General features: G+C 40.2%; 1 protein-coding gene across 1 annotated transcript; it reads right to left on the minus strand.

Annotated features, from left to right (window-relative positions):
- LOC138211059 (calcium-binding protein 2-like) lies at positions 1–12,089 on the minus strand. Its single transcript, XM_069170637.1, has 7 exons — positions 11,991–12,089; positions 10,982–11,287; positions 3,172–3,202; positions 2,941–3,075; positions 2,216–2,325; positions 433–580; positions 1–343 (listed from the first exon to the last, which is right to left on the minus strand). The coding sequence occupies exons 1-7, from the start codon at positions 12,072–12,074 to the stop codon at positions 318–320; spliced, it is 840 nt and encodes a 279-aa protein (XP_069026738.1). The 5' UTR covers positions 12,075–12,089; the 3' UTR covers positions 1–317.
- Between the last annotated feature and the right edge of the window lie 3,514 nt (positions 12,090–15,603).

Below are 15,603 nucleotides of genomic sequence, written 5' to 3' on the forward strand. Positions count from 1 at the left end.
TTCATTTATTAATTTAATTTTTGTAAAAATTGATTTTTACAATTTTACAAACAATATTTTAATCTCAAAGAACAAACACTCATATATAAAAATACATCTAAAAAAAAACAGAAAATCATATGGGTGATGCGTCTGATATGTTTTAGGACATGCTTTATCTGTATGTTTCACCTCAAATTCAGAAGTCTATTTTTTTTTTCTTTTTGCATATATTTTAATATAAAAATATAATTTCAGACGCATGCTCTTCAGAGCAAATGAAGAAAGTTCACTACAGTAGTCTGTTCTTTGTTCCAGCAGCAGCAGCATAATGTTGGTCAGCGGGACATCATTCGCACAAACTCTGAAAGGACAAGAGAGAGGAATCAGAAGGATGAAGAGGAAGAAGACGAAGGTGATCACTTCACAGGTCCCATCGTGGCTCTTTTTTACCCTCAAAGTCCACCAGGCCGTCTCCGTTGAGGTCAACATCTCTGAGGATCTCGTTGATCTCTCTGTTGGTCACCTGTTCTCCCATCAGCTTCTTCATGGCCTCGCGCAGCTCCGTTAAACTGATCTGACCGTCACCATTAGAGTCAAACTGTGACACAGAGAGACAAAAAAAGACCCTCATGATACGCGTAACATCAAACTGAACACGGATAGATTTCACTGCAGCTTGGCATCTGTTATTGTGAAGTGTCATTCTTCACCAGAAAACAGTAAAGTAAGAAGTTTTGAAATCCTTCAGAACTTTTCACAGCACGATGACATACTTTGGAGGCTGAAAAAGTTTCACACCTCGTCACAAGAAAACTACAGTACAAACAAAGGCAGGGAAGCCACCCCAAAATAAAATTAGCACCAGTTTATTTAATTTTTTTTTGGGGGTTGTACAAATGAAGATTGAAAGGTGAAGTTTTTTCCCTGTCAAAAGTCTCCATGTTGTACTTTTCCTGTTGTTTTTCTCTCTGAATATTTTTTTAGAAACCTGACTATTCATAGCTTGTTCTTTTTTAGAGAAGTCTTGGTTTTTTTTTTAACATGCAGAAAATGTTTTTTGTTGTTCTTGGATCTTTTTGTTTATGACATTTGTGATATTTGGATGGTACTCATTAGCTCCCATCTGTTTGGCTTGTTTCAGCAGGAAATACGCAGGCTGTAACCAATAACACAAATTAAATGGCTCAGCATGCCAGCATGCACTGCAGCCATCGTTGTAAATTATTCACACCTGATTTTTTTCTGTTTAGTCTACTTTGAAATAGTCTGCCATCGAAATAAGACACTCCACTGAAGGAATACATAAAGACTCTCAGGTGTTGTCTCTATATCTGAAACTTGATGAAAACCCGCCAAAGAAGAATCAAGTTCGGGTTTTTTTCAGCTCCTGTGTTTGCGCATCTCTTCTCCACATTTAAAGATTTTAACCTGAGAAGACCACCGTCTGTTTGTGTTTTGTGCATAGTTATTTGTTCATTGTTCCCTTTTTTACAGCAGACATTTTAACTTATGAAAACATATTTATTCGGGCTGGCATTTCCAGATAAGGCCCGATTTTTTATTTTGATGACTGCTAATGTAGATCTTTGGGTTTTCTTATGACTTGTGACTTTGTGCATGACTATGTTTTTAATGCTTTTTTGTTTTGCTAATTTGTTTTTCTTTTCTTTTTGATAGCCTAATGTGTTTTAATTCCAACTGAAGTTTTGCAGCACTATGGTCAACGTATGGTGTGTTTAAATGTGCTATATGAATAAGCCGACTTGACTGAAAAGAAAGCAGAGTTGTTACTGCAATGCAATGCAGCAGTTAATAATGTTATTCACCTGTTTAACATTCAAAAACGTGGCTGTCATTGTGCCAGATCAACCAAATTGCAATTGTGTCAACCTCCAGTGTTGCATTAATATTTAGGACTGTTGCATTTAGAATTTAGGAAATATCTGTGATAAGAAATTACAGAATATAACCAATATGAAGTATATAATACATCTGAAGTCAGGGTGAAAAAACTATCAGCAGCGATATTGCATTAAAGATGTCATATTTGGGTGTTGAATGACATGTTTAATACTGCACATAATCACTGACTTGAAATGACAAATACACAAATATTGCACCAATGTTAGTAGTTTGATGAGATGTCTGAGTTCAACCATGCAATACCTGTGTTCGATAAGTTAAAATGTCTGCATGCCTTTATGCTTTAAAATAACAACATGTGTATTCTGACTTCTTTGAATGCATCTCGTAGTTCTTTGACTCCGATCATGTCGGCTGTCTCTGCCAGCATCTTTGGTCCCATCAGCGCCACAAAGTCATCAAAGTCCACTTTACCTCCACCTTAAAGACACACACACACACACACACACACACACACACACACACACACACACACACACACACACACACACACACACACACACACACACACACACACAGTTATATCAAAACTACCAAGAAGCTGCTCTCTAATCCTTTTGTTGTCTCATCTTGATCACACACACAATACATTTTTCATCACCTGCATCGCCAACAGTAATTACTACAATGTATTCCACTCTAAACAAAAAAACAACATCTTTTAAGTCTTCATGTTCCTTTTCTTGTTGTGTTATTTTCAGTTTAGTTTTCTTCTACACACACACACACACACACACACACACACACACACACACACACACACACACACACACACACACACACACACACACAGTTATATCAAAACTACCAAGAAGCTGCTCTCTAATCCTTTTGTTGTCTCATCTTGATCACACACACAATACATTTTTCATCACCTGCATCGCCAACAGTAATTACTACAATGTATTCCACTCTAAACAAAAAAACAACATCTTTTAAGTCTTCATGTTCCTTTTCTTGTTGTGTTATTTTCAGTTTAGTTTTCTTCTACTGTGCACTGTTATCTTTCAGTTTTCTGTCAGGTATTTCACTCACAGATCTGCTGGCTCAGTTCGATGAGCTCCATCTCTGTAGGCATGTATCCCATGGCCCTCATACACTCCCCCAGGTCTTTATGACTGATGTAGCCTTTCTTGTTCTTGTCATACTCCACAAACGCCTCGCGGAGTTCTGGCAAAAACACATGTCAATACTTGTATGTCACGTATCACGTTCAGATGCCTTCAAGTTAAAACACTATGGTTTGCTGCAGGGAAGTCATCTTACCATCAATCTCCTCTGGTCTAAGTTCTCGATCCTGTTGGAGGGAGAAATTTCACACGTTAGCTTCCTGCTTCACGCAGTACAAAATCTCACACACACATAACTTAGAAATACTCATGCTGAAAATATTTAGAAAGCTGGTTTGACAGAGTACACAGACATAAACACAGGTATACCAAAAAGAACAGCATCCAAGCACACTCACAAACTTGTTTCACTATCTCCATGGTGATTTTTAAAAACATAATACCTTCCACTGTGCGCTATCCTAACCTTGATATCATTTTAACCCACATATCCCTTAAACCAAATATTAACCCTCAAAATGCAGACTCTACCCCTGAGGACCTAAATTTTTGTCCCAACAGTAACACACGTCCCCATGAGTTGGAGTGTATTCTGGCTTAAGTGCCCACCTGGATATAAAAACAGGCCCACACATACACACACAAACATACAGTATGTCAGTTCATGAGGGCACACTGAACCGGGAAGAAAGGAAACTCAAACACAAACATTAAAACAACACTGAAAACATGAACAATGTGGAAAATTTAATTGATATTGTCTGTCATGTTTTTCAGTGGTGGGATGTTCAGCCAATATTTGATGAACGAGTTTGTCTTTACATGGTTGAACTGAGATGGAGAATGTATGCAACAGTTCACGGTATTTTTACATTGAGTCAAACCAAAGGGCTTTATACTTCAATTCAATTTGCAACTACATTTCTCTGTTGGCTGTAATACAAATCTAGTGCATTTCAAAATAAACAACAGAGTCTATATCTATATGGATTAAATTGTAAATGGTATTCAGTGTATGACAATTCACGTATTACAACAAGTGACCAGATTAGTTGTGAGTGGTTAGGAGAGATTAGGAGATTTGGCAGGTTTAGGTTAGCAGAGATCTTTGGACACATGTCTGTGTTCACATATATACTGTATGTGTCCATACAGAGCTCTCAGCACACACAATGGCAGTGAATGATTCAGAGAGAAACAATATGGGACAAATCCTCTGACATTATTTCATTTACTTTGATAAAATCTCCAGCCTCATTTTCACACAATAAACTAGATATATTTTGCCTCATTTTCAAACCAAATCACAATTTAAGTAGAGATGGTCTAACTTTATAACAAGAATTTACAATGGGACACACCAACAAAGTAAATGAAAGTAATTTTTCTTGCTTTAATATTGATACAAACAGTAAAGAGATCTGATTCGCAACATTGGAAAAATGACCTCCCTCAACCCCGAGGTGTTGCACTAATCCTTTAATGCGAGATCATCTGTTTCAGTTGTATAAATGCAGTAAGCGTCTAGTTTTTGTTGAGTCATATTCAAAGGACTGAAATAAAGTCCAAGAAAACTTAAGAAAGTTTGCATCCTACGGCTTATTGATCACTTTTGTTGAGACCATTTCTGCACTTGTATGTTAACACACATGAAATAAAGGCCTGCCTGATTTTGTTGTCATGTGAAACCGAGGACACTTTTAGTATGTGATGCAGCCACAAGGCCTACTGTTAAATTAATGCCCCAACAAGTAACAAGTCATTTCTCCAGTATAAGCTGTGCTATGAGAATATTATCCAACATCAATTCATTTTGTGGCCCACTTTCCCTGATTGGACATTCGACCTTGACCTCCACGTCACTCTGTGCAACACATTGCAGAATATAGCTCCACACAGACAGTCAATGATTTCCAATGGAACTCAGTGATCGACCTCTTTGAGCATATGTAGTGCCGGGGGATTTGATTGTCTGACCCGGGCCAATGATGCGCCGGGATGACACAGCTGGCGTGGTGGAGGGCAGGAGGGTAAAGCCACGATGTGGGGATGAGAATGAATCGACACGAACGGAAAAAGTTGCACTGAGGTTGTGTGAGGACGTGGTGTGCACACGTCTGTTACATACGGGCGTCAGAGAAAAGCCCTGTTTAAGGAAGACGCAGGCCGGGCCCACGATGTTGTTCAGCATGTTGCAGTTCTTCACCAGCGCGCCGACGAGATCCCTGAACGGCATATCCTCCACATCCTGATCCTCCTCTCCCTCCAGCTGCAGATTCTGCTGGCCCACTGCCCTCACTTTACCCCGCAGGGGCCTCTGTTTCGCCCCCTTTAGAGGCAGACCAGGCTGTTAAACCACCACGATCACTGTCGGTCCCACTTTCTGTGTGACTAACTTCTTCTTCTTCACACATAAAGAACATTTACATCTTTTGACACAAGTGAAGAGCAGCTGTTTTCTAGCCACGCAAACATTAGACAGAATGTGGCAGTAAACCTGAATTACATAAACTGCTTATTATTTCGGGGCAATCCAGTCACATCAGCTATTATGCTTACTGTGAGAGAGCGTCTTGATGCCAACATCCTCCTAATGTCTCCATCCTGCTGCAGCCTTATTCTGCTGACACTGAGAGAGGTAATTCTGCTAATTCTCTGACTTCTTATGTCCATGAAACACCAGCACAATTAAACAATGTCCTTTATGAACATTTTTGAATAATATATTCAGTCTATGTGAAATTAACATAAAAGTAAATATTTTATAGAAGGTGGTTTAAAACAATTAGTGCACCAGTTTCAACAAATTGTTTTCTGAATTTACTAAATTTTGCACCTATTAAAACTATAAAACTGTTGGAGTAAATTAACAAAGGCAAGATGCAAAGAAAGCTCCAAAATCCAGAAAGTAAGTAAGTACAAATGAAAAACAGTAAACATGGAAGCAGGAGCATCAACTTCCAGGTATCCACAGTCTGAAAAAGAAGAGACAAAGTGCTCTTACCTTCTTCATTTTGTCTTTCATAGATGGTTTGGTGCAGTTGCCCATTACCCAGCTTCCCCTGGTCACCAAGCAATGTCACCCCGACTCTCTCCTCCTGCTGCTCAAATGCTTCTCTCCTCTGTCTCTTTTTTCTGCCTTTATTTGTCTGCCCTCCTTTGAGGACTTCTCGGTGGTTCAGCTCAAGTTTGCGCTCCTAAGCTGAAGAAAACCTCTCTGAGTGTCCCATTCTGGTTACTAGACGTCAAATCGGATATCACAGAGATGAAACACAGCAACTCTAATCCATGCCAAAACAATCCTTACTGACTCCACCCATTTTTATATGAACCACAGTCAAAGACATGTCACCAAACAAAGCAGCCAAAAAAAAAAAAAAAAAAAACTGGACTGTTCAGAGAGCAGATCATGTGTCTCTTTGCAGAAGCAGCATCACTCTTTTCTCTTCACACAACGCTTTAATCCTCCCCGCTACCCCTCCCTCCCCTCTGTCTTCCTCTCGCATTCACATGTTGCAACGGCATTCAAATGACTTCATCTACAGTATGAAGAGTTTTAGAGGGAGAGTTAAGAAGACATAAACGGAGGCGGATTAATCCCTACCATTTTAGATTAAAGAGGACGGGGTGATGAAAAGGGAAAAAACAGAAAGGGATACAAGAAGGAGATGGAAAAGAAGAAACAAATACGATTTTAGTTTTTAGATAAAGCAGGTTAAGGTTTTCAGAGGAAATTAACCTATTTTAATGGACAGATCTAAGAACAAAGAAGAAAAGCAAACATCATGTTATCTTGTCCACTATCCTTGCTGCCCTCTTTATCGGCAACAACATTGGTAACAATATCATTGCTTTGTCTTTGCTGAACAGTTTGTCTTTACCCAATATAAAATTGAATAAATATAATATAAGCTACATTTAGCATAAAAAAAAGAAACATGTTGCAGCACACATGACAAACTATAAACAAAAACAAACAAAGATTGTTTAAGATCAAATGTTCATTAACATAAATAAAAATGGTGGAAGATCGTAAAGAGAAAACATGGGGTGTATGGAGACCACACTTCAAATGTATGGAAAATGAAGATTCAATATGTTTCTAGTATTTTTTTTTTAAAGTAAAGAAGATAGTATATTTCTGGTCAATGATAATTTTGCACTTTTTAATGGTACTGTAAATTGAGGGCTCCCACTGAATGAGAATTTTAATTTCAAAATTTTAACTTTTTAAAGTAAAAACAAGTCAAAATTTCTTCCTGAAAAGTTTGTGTCGCAGCTGTGACTTTACGTGTTTTCCAAGAAGAATTAGGCAATGTGTCACAGTGCAAATTGTGATGATCTTTTTCCTTAATGAAAGAGTAAGCTGTAACACTTTACTGTAATTACTGCTTATGCAAGACAGTGAGACCCAGAGAGTCTGCTGGTGTTCGTGTCAGCATTAATCTCAGGTCACTCAGCACGCAGGATGTAACAAGAACAACGTCTGAGGGGGTTTGAGCTCTCGCTCAACTTCACCTCTTACATTTCAGGATGAGTTTGACCAAGCTGTCCGAAGAAATTGGCAAAGCTAACATCACAAGTGGAGAATATGAGTGCGAAGCTTAGTGGTCAGCTGAGATTTTACGACGCATCTGTCAACAAGTCTCTCCAAAAGAGATGTCACTCGAGCACGGTGAGACAGTGCAGAGCCTCCTGGCATCATAACGTCATCCCTCTCTGCATGAGCAGTTGTCTGTTGCAGTGAGCAGTAGTCACCACTAGAGGCCACTTCAGGACCAGGTTCCCATGTCTTTATCTGACAGCTGCTGCAGTGAAATGTCTGAGGCATAATGATACAACTTCTATTTTTAGCAGAACTTCCAGGCAGACTGAGTCTTCAGTTGCAGCTGAAGTGAGTCAACTGTAAATTAAATTTAACTTTACTTGGAAACTTTCTTACACAGAAACCAACAGTTCAGGACGAGAGCCTCCTACTGTGAGGGATCTGGCCAGCATGCAGACAGGTGATAGGAGTGTCGTCGCTGGGATTACCAGTATGGGATTACAGTATCTTTAAAATGAAGTGATCCTCGTGTACAAGATCAAAATGACATTTGCTTTCAGACTGCGACAGTATTTTGCTGCTGGTGACAGCGACCAACCGCTGTTTTCTGTCAGTAAAGCGGCACCAAGTCTTGCCATAACTGTCTTTTAAATTTTGATTTAATAGTAACAGACGTTTTCTTTTTTCGTTTGGACACAATTACATATGGGAGAAAATATCCATTTCTGTATGTAGAAATGGATCAAATGCAAACCCTGGTCACATACAGTATTTCCGCATTAAAATGTATGTATATACTGTGTTTGTATTTTCTTTACATCCATTCAGCTTCAAACCTCAACAGAAAAGTGTGACTGACAACTTTGGATGCAAATCAAATATGTGAATATGTGAACACGAAAGTCACATTTCCACCTGTAAACTGTTTCTGCACACGTGTGTGAAATATCTCACTGTATGTAATAAAGGTCTATACATCTGAATTTCACATTTAACATCTGAAAAGTAAAGAAACACTTGAATTCAACCCAGAAGAGTTAAAAAAAAGTATACGTTTGAAAACCTGCACTCATGTTTTCATTTACATTTCTACATTTCTTTGTATCATTATTACAGGATATCTTGTCTGAATAATGTTATAATTATGTACTCATCGTCATCACATCTTTGACACTGAGACCTAAACCTTAAAGACCAAAATCTATTCATTTCAGCACCAAACAAAACTATTGCATCAGTCAATCCAGCTGTTACAGATTACGATATGACTATTACAAAGAATCCAGATTGTGTTATCAGTGAGGGACTATCAGCTATACACAGCACACTTCAACCACAAGTAATCACTTGTTTCTGAGCTGCAGCAGTTCCTTCATGATTCAACTAGTTAGTCATGTTAACACAAAACTGACACCAGTGACACACAACACCGTTAAACCTGATTAATTACCACGCTGATCGTCTCTCACTGATGGGTTTAAGTAATAATGATCTGTTTTTGGTAGGTGTGTTTGTGTCTGTGTGCGTGTGTGTGATTGTATGAGTGGACACACACACACACACACACACACACACACACACACACACACACACACACACACACACACACACACACACACACTCAGGTTTATTTGTGTTATTTGGTTTCAGTTTTGATTACTTGTCTCCAGGGCTGTCGGCATTGAATGACACAAAGAGCTTGAATTTGTTGCTCACACGCCCGGTTAGTGTCCAAAGTGTGTGTGTGTGTGTGTGTGTGTGTGTGTGTGTGTGTGTGTGTGTGTGTGTGTGTGTGTTTGAGCTATAAGAGACGGGCAGTCCTCAGGTAATGTGACTCCATCCTATGTTTTGGATTCAACTCTTGGGCCTTTCGTGATGAACTCGTGTGTTTATCTGTGTGTGTGTGTGTGTGTGTGTGTGTGTGTGTGTGTGTGTGTGTGTGTGTGTGTGTGTGAAAGCAGGTAAACCAGTAGATATATCACGTACTGATCTGGTTTCAGATTTACATCAGCTCGTTTCCAGTAAGGAGAGCTATCATGCAGGGAAACTTGAGAGGAGACAGAACAGACGAAGCGTGGAGGACAGAAGGAAGAAAGGAAGGAAGGAATGAAGATATGCAGCAGTGGCAAAAGTATTCAAACTCCTCTGGTTGAGGAATTATAATCAAACTGTTCATATTTTTAATGTAGTCGATCAAAGCTGAGTGTATTTGAACTCCTTTATATTACATTGGGTGAAATAAAAGTTGATGATAGCTGGTGTAACCTGAAGCGTCTTTAGTGAGAGCGCAGCCGCTCACTTTCACACGCAGTTCAACATATATGGAGGATATGTTTGCACTGAATAAATTATGAATTAATACATAATGAGGTTTAAACTGAGCCATTATCTGAGGAAGATTCTTCCAGAAATATGACACTACATGTGAATTCAATAACGACAGTGAACCACTGCATGTTGTGTAAAACTAGTCTCTCTTCTTCCTTTCCCTCTCCCTCTTCCTCTCCAGACTCGCTCCCACTCACTCAGCCACTCTCTCTTATTTTGGATCAATTGCATCACCACTGACATCACATCTTTTCTTTTCGACATTGATTTTCTGTTTCTAACCTCAGCCTCACTCATCATCGGCGTGTGCAGAGCTTGCTGACGTGATCAGGTGGATGTGACTCTTCTTTCATATCAGAAAATGTCCTGAGTGACTCACCGGCCGTGCTGAGCTCAGCAGCAGGAGGCTTTAACTTCTGTGTAATCTCTCTCCATTTTATTTTCATACACAAACTCACCACGATGCCACATGTCTGAACCCGGGGTGACAGATTCTGTAATGGTGCGATGGCCTGCCGTGCCGTGTCGTGTTACGCGTCTTACCATGTGAGTGACGGCATGTGATGTGATACCAAGCTGATACAATGGCTGCAGCAGAGATAGGGTGTTCATCAGACCTCTGGCTGACTATGGCCGTATCTGTTACGGATTACACTTTCGCAATATTTACCAAAGTAAAGGAGCTTAAATCTGCTCAAACACACGCTATGGTAGCTCTGGTCCTCACGCTTTGTACATCCCGCATTTCCACGAGGATTTGAGGTTAAAGGAGAGGCCAAGATGCTTAATGTCTGCTGTGCTATGGTGAGTTTAGCTTGATGCTCTTCTGCCCTGTGAGATCAAAGAGGACAGGTGTGTGAGAGACTGCTACTTACAAAAAACTGGAGCACACCAGGGCTTTTAAATTTTAATTAAGGGCTTAAGGTTTCAATCAAGCCATTGGTGAGACATTCAATCAGCCAGAAAACTTAATGCAGCAGCAAATTAAACATACACACACACACACACACACACACACACACACACACACACACTCACTCACTCACTCACTCACTCACTCACTCACTCACTCACTCAGTCACTCACTCACACACACATTTCTCGTGCAGAGATGAGTCATACATTCTCCTACCTGTCCAAAGACAGAGTCCACGATGGGCAACAGGTCGACGGGCTCCCCCTCCTTCTCTCCATCCCTTTCTCCATCCCTCTCTCCATCCCTCTCTCCCTTCTGCGGCCCCTCCATCATCTCGTCCAGCGTGTCGTCCAGCGCCTCGCTGTCCTCAGATGCCTTGGCTGGCATCATCTGGGGTAATTGCCTGGATTTCTGATGGCAAAGAGGCTGAGGAGTCGCAGTCGGAGTGTCTACTGCTCCCCCATCCTGACCGTTGCCTCGCCTCTTCTGCTTCTCCACCTTCTTTTTGATGGCAGCCTGCACCTGAGGGAGCAGAGGGGTGAAGGAGAGTCAGGCTGTATGAAGGCCAATGCACACAGCTATTTTTGACATATTTAGTAGTGATTACACTTTATAGATATGAATCTATACTTTGAAGATGCAAAACATGTTGGCTAGTAGTTCAGACGTCCTGAAATATCAACTGCATTGTCTAGAACATGTCAAATATCTGGTTATTTAAAATTCAATACTGCTCATTATGAAGCACATTGGGACATTTGATGCATGAGGATGCGGTATAAATAAATGCAAATGCCAAAAACACAGCCTGTATCCCCCAGATGTCAACAATTTCAGGTAGATTAATGTATTTTTTTCAGCAGAAGACACAAGTTCTTTAACACATAAAAGGAACATTTGCAGCCACTCGATTTAGCTCAAAATGTAATAGTTTAATAAATATGGAGACACGCGCTTTCCGCTAATAAACAAAGATTCATCTTTTACATCAATACATTTCGTTACTGGTTTAAGACGATCGTTAAATCAATTCTTTTTAAATAGGAACAAAATCATACAAACATGCAAAAGCATTTATTTCTGTGTGCCACTTAAATCAACATAAAATGGGATTTAGGCACACAGACAAGCATAAGAAAAGCTATTTATAAGGACAAAACATAGAGGAGAGAGAAAATTACACAGAAATATACATATACACAGGAGCTGTATCCGCGCTACACACCTGTTTTGCACTCCTCTCCTGCGGCGCGCTCATCCCTCCAGTACCGCCTCCTCCGGCGGACGGCTCTCGAATGATCATGAACATCTCGGTGTCACAGGCTCACGCAGACGCACACTCTCTCTCTTCCTCACTCGGCCTCACCCTCCCTCACCCTCTACCGTTCCTCTTCCCTGCTCTCCTCTCTTCAGCAGTAGTTCCTGTTTTTGTTTTTTTGTTTTTTTACTTCAATGTGCTAAAATTCCCCACAAAGTTGCCTGAAAAAGTCCTAGGATTTATCAGTGAACCTAAAAAAATGTAGCTAAAAATTCTGGTCCATTGAGGTAATAATGGCAATTTTTTTTCTTTGTTACGGGTAAAAAGAAAAAAAAAGAGAGAATTAATTCAGGGGTTAAAGGAAAAATAAGCTTAAATATTCTCCTCTTTCCTCCTTTCAGTCCTAGTAGTTCCTCCAGCTGTTTTCCTCAGAGTTTCACCGTGCTTCTGTGAATGGTAGAGATGGTAGAGAGAGTCTCCTGGTGTGAGCAGGTGAGGAGGTTTTTATCATCAGCTCTGGGATTGAGTTCCTCCACCTCTGCCCCCGCTCGCTATCTCCTGATCCTTTGGGTGACACTCTACACTTCCTGAGCTTTACCTCTCTCGCGTTATCTACCTGTAACACGCTGACCTGTCTCTCCTTCTCTTCCTTCCTTTTTTCCACCTTTTTCTCTTCATCACAGGTAACCGGGAGCTTTGTCTCTACTACCCCTTCCTGCCAATATACAGCCTTCATAAAATGTGCTTTGGTTCCCAAGACCTAGTGTTATCATGCCATCTGGTTCCATCTCATCTTTATTTTTTCCTCCCATCCTTCTCTCTTTCTTGTTCCCATTATTTCACTCCCACAGTAATCCTTGCTGCTCTCCACGCTTCTGCTTCTTCCCGTCTCTCCAATATATCTGCCCTCAATTCCCTGTCATATTTGGAGCCTTTGTTGTAACACAAATTAGATTTTTTTTTTCTGCTGTGCCTAGGTCAGCTATTCATTTAGTGACAGCAAGAGATCGAGAGGGATGGAGGGATACGACAAATTCAGCAGCTGTGGTGATGAAAGACTTTTGTTTAGCTATAGCGCATCACCTCAGTGTTGTTCTGCATGCATAATCTCATTCATCAAGCGTGGCTGAGCACACACAGGTGAACATGTCACCACTGACCTAAATTTTTAGACAGGAATGCTCAAACAAGCGTGTAAATATATTACTGTGCTTTTCATCTCTCTAAAACAGACGAGTAGCTTTGTAGCACTTGTCTAAAGCAACCAATTCCACTAAAAGCATCAACTTTCTATAAATAAAAGGTCACATCAATGTGTTTTTCCTCTTATCTCCCTCCTTCCAGTTGAAAATAGGGACGTTGGCAGGTGTCTGGCAGCTTTGAGCTGATAACACATCTCACTCTTCCCTCTATTTTGCCCTTAACTGTCTCCCCTGAAATCTCCTTCATCACTGCCTCTCCTGCTGCATCTCCTGTTAGCCTGCATTAAACATCTCTCTTAAATCCAAACCCTGACAGTGTATATTCTCCAGACTTGATAATGCATAGCTTGACTTCTCTCCAGTTCCTAATGAGGTTTCCATTAATCACCTTAACCCCATCTTTCAGCTACCTTCCTGTCTTCCTCCAGCCCCTCTCCTCATTGATTATTGATGCGAGGGGAGAGGCAAATTCTTGAGTGGAGGCAGAAAAGAGATCCGTCACAGAAAAGCTAAGTTACACAGCAGAGGGTTAAAAATAGTGCAGTGTATTTTGGGAATAGATCAGTCATCTGAGAGAGGAAATATGAAGGATGAATGAAGAAGATGAAGCGAGAAATGGTCTCAGAGAAACTGACAAGGAACTCTTCTATTTTCAACGTCTCTCATCTCAGACTTTTCTGTTGCCTTGACCATCCCTGAAACGGCTCAAAGATGAGGCTGAATGACAGCGGGAGCGGCCGCTGAGCAGTAATGTAGAAGTAAAGGCTCGTGTTACTGGATGTTGATCAGCCTGCAATAATATCTAATTACAGATCATGACAGTTAAAGGAGAGAAAGGCCAGACAGCGAACAACCCAGACAGGTATAGATAGGCCTTTGACCAGAGGCCTATGGTTAATGTGTAGGCATATACACAGATAGAGCAGACATCAAGAACAGGTACGTTTTATGTGGGCCAGACTCATTCTCATTACTTATTTGTTCGTAATAGTAGTCACAGATGACCGAAATGCTTAAGTGGCATGAGGGGAGAGGGGACTCATTAACCTTGCTCACAGTGAGAGAGGAACCTTTTGTGCGGATCTGTGACAGGTAAACACCAAACTCAGTCACAGTGATCATCCAGCTAATCAACCGATTATCTTGAGAAGAGCCAGAAAACACATTAGTGAATCAAATGTTCAGTTTTTGTTGAGCTTGTGTCAAACATGATGTGGTGCTGTGTTACGTTGCTCCCCGATGATGTGAGGAGCTGCAGCTCCGTCGGCACTTTTTAAACCAGCTTAAAATGTACTCTGTAGTCACTGACCATTTTATCTTACTATCTTTATGACTTTGTTTGACAAGCATACATTTGAGTTGCTTTTATGTTTCCCCTTGTATTGAGTTTTGTGAGTCCTTTTTTGTATAACGTAGAATTTTGTACAGATGCGACTCAGCGTAAAGCAATAACACGACATGGTGCATCAAATGATGAAATTTATGTTTTAATCTGTGCATGCTCCCTTTTGAATAAAGTAAATATATTGTAATATATGCTGAATCAGCCCCTCTGACACATCATCAAAGAAACAAACATAATAAGCTCCATAAAGACTTTTTCCAGGTCTACATGATGGAGTTGAGGTTGTGTGGCTCAGATCATGTTCCTGTTACTATATGTTTATGATACAAATTAATAAAATTGTCATCCAGATTTTCCATGTTGTAATTTTGCTGCGTTGGTCTTATTCATACATCTCTTGCATGTCTGTGCTCCCTGCAGCTGGATCCGCCCTCTGCTCCTCTTCCTGATGTTTCTTTCATAATTTTTGTTGGAGTTTTTCTTTATTCAAATTAAAGGTGTAAGAACGGAGGGTGTTGTCCAAATTGTGAAGACAATTGAGGCAAATGTATGTCTTGTTTATGTGCTACTACACACATAAAGATTGACTTGAGAGCTCTGATAATTGTTCAAAAATAAATCCTCATCACGTTTTAAAGAAAAGATTTTCTCTAAAAGCTTTGAGCGTGCTTCAGCATGAGATTGGCTACCATATGGTTTGTAAAAGCTCATGGTTGTATTAGAAAGACTGAAAAACAGAGTGATGCTGCAGTCAGAGTTGGTTTTGGGTGCCCTCTGCTGGAATCAAATGTGGAAACAACAACCTCAGAAGGAAATTTTATAATATTAAACTCTCACGCCAAATATCTCCAATGTTTACTGTCATCTGAACATGGAGGCTGCAAAACTACATTTTAAAAGAGTAGTGTTTAGAGGAGAAATATGATGGTGTTGGTAGATGAGGCCTGACCATCGTAAAGGTATATACTGTAGAAGTCATAACTATTGAAATAAGTTGTTACTTTCATTTCATAAGAATACCAGCACTGGATGT

The sequence above is a fragment of the Embiotoca jacksoni genome, unplaced genomic scaffold, assembly GCF_022577435.1.
Source record: "Embiotoca jacksoni isolate LCO1_2020_lvr unplaced genomic scaffold, fEmbJac1.0.p SCAF_5, whole genome shotgun sequence".
Classification (NCBI taxonomy): Eukaryota; Metazoa; Chordata; class Actinopteri; family Embiotocidae; genus Embiotoca; species Embiotoca jacksoni.